Here is a 9289-nt window from a genome sequence, read left to right as displayed (position 1 = left end):
ACACATCAAGTAATTACTAATTTTGATGACTCCATATGGTTTTGATTGCCCCTTTTTAATCACAACGTAAACGATATTGGTCCGAGGAATTGTTAAAAATAAACTCGAAAAGGATTGTCTTATTCGATATGACTATAATTTGGTTCTTTATAAAATAGACAGAAATAGACCAAATATATTACATTTGTTACAAATTAGTTTTAAAAAGTATTTTAATTCACAGTCTACAGATCTTGACAGAATATTTCAAGTTTGATTTGCTTGTATCGAAGAAAGGGTGATTCCTGTTAAATCTTTTGAGTTTGTGATTTCATGTTAAGGTTTGGGTAATGCTTATTGATTTTCGCTATGAATGGATAATTCTAATATAACATTCTACAAGCTACATAAGAAATTGTTTCCATTTTTGCTGAGAACCTTGAAGAGAAAACAGTGGTCATTATAAATTTCACTATTTACAGTATCGTTAACCCAAAATTATGCATAAATTTAAAAGGCAACACGTCTTGATTATTGAATTATTTAATGTGTGTATGTTAGTCTAAGATGGTCGGAAACTTCCAGTTCGACTTGAGATCCAGTGCGTACCTTGTTACCTTTTATCACATAGAATGTAGTTAGACCCGTGAGACGACGAAAATCTGCGGCTTATTCGCCAGCTATTGCTACCACAAACCGCCCCCACCGGTCTGCTTTGTAAGCCAGCCAGCAGCCGCGGTGTTACTTCCTCGGCGCGCGCCAGGTGTCACATCAGTATGAAAAGTCCCCTTTGGTGGATATGACAACAACCAAATAAAATATTTAATTATGAATGCCAAACGAAGTTCACTTGATGCTCTGTTTAATATGAACATGATCTTCTTTATTCATGACAACATCAAGTATTCCCATGACTTATTCTTTGCTTGGTTTGTGAATTTAAATTGCAGTCCAGATATTGGAAGATCCAGATATACTCAGCTGATGACTCTTTTACAAATGTAGGCTATTTCATGGAACCTAATTTACTTACTTTTCGTACTGCTCACCCAAGTTTTGCAACTCGGTTCTTACAAACACATTGTTAAGTATTTGGAAATTAATATTGTCTGTAATTCTAGATTTTTGAATCTCATTTCACGTGTCTTGTAGTTGTATTGTACTTTAACTGGAGGATTAAAATGTTGAAATTCATCTTTTTATACGCCCAATTCTCGACGGATTTTGATGAAACTTGGTGTTTGTTATCACCCAAGGATGAACCCTATTTAAAATCAGTAAGATCAAAAAATAATTACTATGTGTTATTGCCCTTGTTCTTGAAAATGCTTTCAATTTGTAGCACGTGGACACTCTAGAAGGCACAATTCTTGATGGGATTTTGACGAAACTTGGTGTGAGTGTATGAAATCACCCATGGATGAACCCCATCGAAAATCAGAAAAATCGAAAAATATTATTGGCCTTGTTGTAAAAACGCGTTCAAATTTTGGCCTGTAAAACCTCTAGAAGGCCCGATTCTTGACAGATTTTGATGAAATATTGTTCAGTATCGCCTCAAAACGCTATCCTTAGTTAAAAACTTCCATAGAAACCTTTGCAAATTGCATTAGAGGTCTTCGATTCTGGATTACATAACCGGTCAGTCAGAGAGAATCATTCGCTATCTAGTATTAGTGGCACTTATTGCGAAAGGTATTTTTGCTCGAAGCTGCGGTTAACCAGCTGGTGTTGTCAAGCCAGCCACGGCCGCCAAAGTCGTTGGCTTAGCTGTAACCAGCCAGATACAACCCAGCCGAAAATTGGCAAGCTGGCTGTCTCACGGGTCTAAATGTATTATTACACTTCTGGTTTTAATGGATCTGCTTATTCAAATTACAAGCATATTCCAATCTGAATTGTCTACGGTACGGTGGTACTTATCTGTCACCTACCATTATTTATTTATTTTTCAGAAATGGGTACTAATTTGATACGCCCGTAAACTATGTATAATTGTGGCTATTGGTTGTTTCTGTTCTGTTTGGTTATGTCGATATACTATGGTAGGTATAAAAGCATTTTTCAAATATTAATTATATTTAAGGTTATGCACAATAGTATTAGTAATAGTATATAAGTATTATTTTTTAAACAAAAACAAATATCGGAGGCATCAACAAGAAGTTTTGTGTCTCCACAAATCCGGTCTCATTAGAAAATGACATTTACTACGTTTGTAGATAGGCCTATCTGTTATTTTATTATTGACGTAAGCCATTATTTATCGGATTTCGAGACGTCAAAATCTTTGATAGGAAAAATTAACACGGTTGTACCTGGTTAAAAGGGTGTCTTCCCACATCGCCCCTTCCCATTTAGTCCCTAAATATTCCCATTTCGCCCCTTCTCCAATTTGACCCGTTCCCAGTTTGCCCTTTTCCCAGTTCGCCCTTCCTTTTAGTAAAAAAATTAAAACACATAAAAAAAAATTATGCTCGTTCCGTTTTGAATTATGTTCCTGTGTGCATTTTGGTATCGTGGCACTTGGAATTTGATAAAGAGTAGGCTGGAATGATGCTGCGTAGAATTTCCAAAATAAAATTAGTTGAAATGATATGGAAATGTTTTATGACTGCGTATGTCCTTTTCAAATTTTTCTGATATCTATTAAATTGGTAAAGTCAATTATTCTTATACATTTGTAAATGCAATGAAATATGGGAAAGGGGCAAAATAAAGTTTCGAATCTAGAAAGGACATAATGAGAAGTGGCGTGATCGGAAGGGGGTGAAATGAGAATAAACCGATTTAAAGATGGGGTTCTGCGTCATTTTTATCAGCCACACGAAATGTGGAGCGTATATTGTCACCCGTCCGTCAGTCCGTCAACAATTGTTCGTATACACTCTAGAAGGCACATTTCTTGACTGATTTTGACGAAACTTAGTATGATTGTTTGTAATCACCCATGGATGAACCCTATTGAAAATCAGAAAAATCGAAAAATATTTAGTATGAGTTATTGCCTTTGTTTATGAATTGCTCGTAAACACTCTATAAGGTGCAATTCGTGACAGATTTTGCTGAAACTTGGTGTGAGTGTTTGCTATCACCCAAGGATGAACCCTATCGATAATCAGAAAATCGAAATATTTAGTATGAGTTATTTCCCTTGTTCTTGAAAAAGCGTTCAATTTTTAGCCTATCAACACTCTAGAAGGCACAATTCTTGATGGATTTCGACGTAACTTGGTGTCAGTGTTTGTTATAAACCACGGATGAAGCCTATCAAAATCAGAAGAATCGAAAAATATTTAGTATGAGTTATTGTACTATTGTTGACCTTGTTCTTTAAGGCGCGTTCAATTTTTGGTCCATAAACACTCCAAATTTCACAATTCTTGATGGATTTTGACGAAACTTGATGTGAGTGTTTGTTATCAACCAAGGATGAATCCTATCGAATTTAGTTTGAGTTATTGCCCTTGTTCTTAAAAACGCGTTCTAGTTTTAGCCTGTAAACACTCTAGAAGGCTCAATTCTTGACTTTGACGAAACTTGGTAATATTATACAGTATCGACCTAAACAGTTCAAAAGAAGTGTATTTCTGAAGGTTGAATATTTCATACTGTTAATTATAACTGTACAGCAAAATATTTTTGTTTAAAATCAAAGCTGTCAGTGGGCGAATATTACCTTGCCTGGCAAGCTATCTTCTGTGTTGCCTGTGCTGATAATCCGATATCTGGCATCGTCTCCAATATTATGGTTTTTTTATAAGTTCTACCAGTGGCCATTATCCATTGTCCATTAAAAAACGTTTGTGAAACAAAACATAGAATCTGCATTTTAATTAGTTTGTATTCTATGTATTTTTTACCCTTTTAAAATAAATATTTTATTATTATTGTTATATCCAGAAAATAGTTTATAACGCTATAGCAGGTGGAAAAGTACAAAATGAAATCGACAGACAATCGCCTTCAATCACTCTAATTTTGTAACTGTATTAAGCTATATATTTTTTCTATTTCTAACATTATTCGCCTACACAAAAAAAATTCATATTGATATTGAAGCCATCGGGATTAGACATGTTGAAATTATAAGTAAAATGTCAAAACGGATCTTTATTGAATCAGAAAAATTTGATCATTAATTTAGTCTTCTGTTTAATTGAAAGTTTACTCACCATTAGCATCGTAGTTCCATTTCACATGTGACTATTTCTAAGTCTATGAAAGTGATTTGAGTTGTAGGAAGTACAGTTTTTTTCGTTTTTAATTGGCACTCCAATATCAGTACAGAATTTGATTAAATTTTCAAGATAACGTTTGCAACATTCGGTATTAGCTGGACCAATGAATAAAAAATCATCAAGCTTAAAAGCATTTTAAATATCTGTTTTTGCCATCAAGCAGCCTTTACCTAATTGTTAGTTCAGCATTACTTAGTTCAAAATTTATTTGGTATCACCTGCCACCTTTTTTGTTTGTGTAGCAGGTTTTTTAGTTTTGCCATCATCTTTTGCCAATTGTGGACATTTGCAATTACTATGCTAACCTTGACAGTTTTGGTACACAAAGTGGCGGAAAGTGCAGGAGTCGGACCATTTACAAAACCCAGTTCTGTTGAACTGCCTAGCAGAATCCACCCAATTTACCTGTTTTAATAACAGATGAACTTTTAGACATATTATATTTTAATGAAGTTAGTGATTTTGAATTCATTCCTTGATTTACTGCCAATAAATTTATAATATCCCATAGAGCAAATGTGGATTGGCGCAGTCCCCTAAGGGCTAAATCATACCACAGGGCAGCTGCTTCTCCAGCTTGTTCTCTCAGTTCCAAAATGATTGAACCGTACTTCATTAATTTGAAAGTTTCATTTGAATATTTTTCCGTGTAAATACTCACATATACAAAAATGCTTTAACCCAGTTGCCAAGCTCCTCGACGTTTTTATTTGTTGCCTTGTCGTCTCAATGGAATGACACCTCTTCCCCTGATTGCTTTAAAATGCACTTTTCCAATCAAATGATTAAAATCAATGAATTCATTCGCCCATATTCTGGATCGTAATTTAGAAGCAATTCCTATCCCACGAGGTTTAGAAATATGCTTAGGATAATAGTCACATATACCTGTGAAAGTATTATGATGTTGATTCATGTTAATAGAATGATCCAGTGCGTTAGGTGAAACAATCCATTGACATATCTGACCCAGTCTGTACAACACGTTGATCATTTGGAGGCACGTGCAAAGAAACTGCTTCTGCCACTCGTTCTGTTATTGTAGGAATAGCAGCATTGATCATACTTTAAACATTTTGAGTTATTAAATCATGAATGTCTGTGTCAACATCAATGTCATCTAAATCACTTGTCCATTATCATTAGAATCATAAGTGTAGGTATTTGGGAAGGTTGGCAAACCTCTTCCTGAACTATAGAATCTGTAGTTGGACCTCGAACTTTATGCCTCGATGAACTTGTTGCTGTTTGGTTTTTAACTTTATAAGAAGGAGTACGTAACCGTTTCAACTTGTTGTCAACCATTGAAGCTATTTCTGAACAACTTCGTTTGGACATCTTCGTTAGTAGTATACTGAAACATAAAATGTCTAACCAAGTATTTAATTCTCAGTAGACTATTCGAATCAAAGTTTACATATTTCTATCTAAACAAGCTCCTGAATGACACAACTATTCAGAATCAAATTTTCAGCATAAACAATGACAGCCTAACAGCCAAAGTTGCTGAAGATTTTCCTATATACATCTTATTCAAGAATATGTTGTGCTGTTCAGTGTACTCATCGATAGACCATATATCTCAAAATTCAATTTCGACTACCAACATATCAAAACATAACGTAATTGATGGAGTAATTTGATAACTATTGCTTACATATCAGGAGGAAAATACCATACCACCATATCAGGAGGCAAATACCATGCCGACATATCAGAAGGCAAATACCATACCACCATATCAGGAGGCAAATACCATACCACCATATCAGGAGGAAAATACCATACCACCATATCAGGAGGCAAATACCATACCACCATATCAGGAGGCAAATACCATACCACCATATCAGGAGGAAATACCATACCACCATATCAGGAGGAAATACCATACCACCATATCAGGAGGAAAATACCATACCACCATATCAGGAGGAAAATACCATACCACCATATCAGGAGGCAAATACCATACCACCATATCAGGAGGCAAATACCATGCCGACATATCAGAAGGCAAATACCATGCCGACATATCAGAAGGCACATACCATGCCGACATAACAGAAGGCAAAAAACATGCCGACATTCAGAAGGCGCATACCATGCCGACATATCAGAAGGCACATACCATGCCGACATATTAGAAGGCAAATACCATGCCGACATATTAGAAGGCAAATACCATGCCGACATATTAGAAGGCAAATACCATGCCGACATATCAGAAGGCACATACCATGCCGACATATTAGAAGGCAAATACCATGCCGACATATCAGAAGGCACATACCATGACGACATATTAGAAGGCAACTTATGTGATAATACATATCAGAAGGTATAATGTATATAAGATAACAAACAACAATGGAAGTTATGAACAGATAATCATGTTAAATTGGTTTCCTTATTTTTTTGTGCATTCTAAGAGTAGCTCCCCTAAGACTTCAAAAATACAATTTATTACCTATTGCACTACAGTGAACGCCGTCGCTAAGATACAAGTCTTTCGATGGTTGAAAAGGATGTACTCCTCTCAATTTGCAAAAAGACCATGGAGGTCGTCTAGCTATTTCGGATTTTAAAAGATGGTTGGCCATATCAACAAATTCATTGTATTTTTAATTTGAATATTTCGAGTTTTCAACCTTGGTATAATTTGACAAATAGTCACAAAGGTTAAATTGTAATGGTTAATCGATAAGCTGAGCAATGACTCTAGCCTATTTACCATTTCTTCAACCCAATTAAAATTGACTTCAAGGTGATCCAAATCATATGCTAATTTCTCAATAACTAGGCCTTCTGGATTAATCTCAACTATTATATCTGCCCATGTTTGGCAGTGTCTCCTACAGGAAATTTGACCTCCACCGATCCCTTTGTAATATACCTGAATCGGATCGAGATTTGGGTCAAAATCAAAGTTAATTACTTCATTACTAGCAAACCATGTTTGTAATATCTTAATATACGAACTACCAAGTATAACATACTTGTAATGTTCATTTTTTGCACGCGCCATCACAGACTTGACTCAATTCAGTATGACTACAAAACGAGGCCCATCTATGTTACAGAACTGTTGATGAAGGAAGACCGAAATCGTTATTAAATCATTATTACAGACCCAGTCAATCCACACAACAAGGCCCTAATATCAGTAGCTTATAATTATAATTCAAGCAACAAAATGATCATCATACAGTGAAAAACCTTGATGGCGCAAAAGCTAAAGACCACAAAAACCTTTTTTACTTCGAAAAATATTTATATACTCTATTATCATTGCCAATTACGTTTCACCTTTCTATTTTTGGAGGGGAGATAAAAGCATAGTTTCCAGTGAGGAAACGACGGAATGTTACGTAATAATCATACAATGTAGCCTATAACATTTTTTTTTATAATTTAGTTCAAACAACTCTTAAGATCTCAATGTGACAATTTTGTTCACTGTGCAATAATTGCATATTATGTCTTAAGTCGGCTTAATTTCCAGAACACTTTCACTTTTTGTTCATAAAAGGTGACAAGCCCCTAACCTTCCCCTTCACTTTATAAACAGATGGGTAGTATAATAATCATTCCTTTGATTAACGTTACAATCACGTGTCTTAAATGTATCTAATGGGATAATTTGACAATAAAAAACAATTCCGCCAAAAGATGGAAAACACAACCCTTTCATTTTCAAATGTTTCGAACATACCCGAACATTTTGACAAATTGACGATCTTTATGATATAAAAAATAAATAAAATTTTATATTAATATATAAAAAAGCGAACAAAAAGATCTTTTATGTCTCTGAATGTCATTGTGACATTAATGTCTATTGAAAAATAACATGCCATTTGTATATTGGCCGATTTTTAACGCGACATTACATTTTCCTTTGAATAATCTTAGATTACTCCACATGACATGACATCTAGAATATTGAAATCTATATACCAAAACAACAATAATATTCCTTTTATTTAGGCCAAAACGTAGTAGTCAGTCAGTTTTTTTAATCCCAGAAATTCGCAATGCAGACTTCTACAGTCATTTGATATAATTTATTTCAATTAACAAATTTCTTTTTTACAAAAGAGAAGCTTAAATGCAATTCAATGTAAACATCGTATAATTTCATTTTCTTCGTTGCGTGAAAGGGGCTCTTATCCGAGCTTAAATCCCATATCATCATATTCATATGCTGCTAACAATTGTGAAGAGAAAAGAGCATTCGAGCAACTGAGATTTGCGGTGATCGGTCGTCTAAATCAGATCGATCAGGTCAGATGATCAGATGTAATATTATACAGTATCGACCTAAAAGTTCAAAAGAAGTGTATTTCTGAAGGTTGAATATTTCATACTGTTAATTATAACTGTACAGCAAAATATTTTTGTTTAAAATCAAAGCTGTCAGTGGGCGAATATTACCTTGCCTGGCAAGCTATCTTCTGTGTTGCCTGTGCTGATAATCCGATATCTGGCATCGTCTCCAATATTATGGTTTTTTACCAGTGGCCATTATCCATTGTCCATTAAAAAACGTTTGTGAAACAAAACATAGAATCTGCATTTTAATTAGTTTGTATTCTATGTATTTTTTACCCTTTTAAAATAAATATTTTATTATTATTGTTATATCCAGAAAATAGTTTATAACGCTATAGCAGGTGGAAAAGTACAAAATGAAATCGACAGACAATCGCCTTCAATCACTCTAATTTTGTAACTGTATTAAGCTATATATTTTTTCTATTTCTAACATTATTCGCCTACACAAAAAAAATTCATATTGATATTGAAGCCATCGGGATTAGACATGTTGAAATTATAAGTAAAATGTCAAAACGGATCTTTATTGAATCAGAAAAATTTGATCATTAATTTAGTCTTCTGTTTAATTGAAAGTTTACTCACCATTAGCATCGTAGTTCCATTTCACATGTGACTATTTCTAAGTCTATGAAAGTGATTTGAGTTGTAGGAAGTACAGTTTTTTTCGTTTTTAATTGGCACTCCAATATCAGTACAGAATTTGATTAAATTTTCAAGATAACGTTTGC

At 34.3% G+C, this 9289-nt stretch overlaps 2 protein-coding genes across 2 annotated transcripts; both read left to right on the top strand.

The window, feature by feature from the left end:
• Window positions 1-5889: 5889 nt before the first annotated feature.
• LOTGIDRAFT_69881 (hypothetical protein) lies at window positions 5890-6078 on the top strand (the record flags this gene model as incomplete). Its single annotated transcript, XM_009057655.1, has 1 exon — window positions 5890-6078. A coding segment is annotated over one exon (189 nt), but the record flags the coding sequence as incomplete, so codon positions are not given.
• A 315-nt stretch (window positions 6079-6393) lies between these two features.
• On the top strand, window positions 6394-6567 carry LOTGIDRAFT_119642 (hypothetical protein; the record flags this gene model as incomplete). The annotated part of the gene is made up of 1 exon (XM_009057672.1): window positions 6394-6567. A coding segment is annotated over one exon (174 nt), but the record flags the coding sequence as incomplete, so codon positions are not given.
• Between the last annotated feature and the right edge of the window lie 2722 nt (window positions 6568-9289).

This window comes from Lottia gigantea, assembly GCF_000327385.1.
Source record: "Lottia gigantea unplaced genomic scaffold LOTGIsca_31, whole genome shotgun sequence".
Taxonomy (NCBI): domain Eukaryota; kingdom Metazoa; phylum Mollusca; class Gastropoda; family Lottiidae; genus Lottia; species Lottia gigantea.
This window is presented reverse-complemented; position numbering and strand designations above follow the sequence as displayed.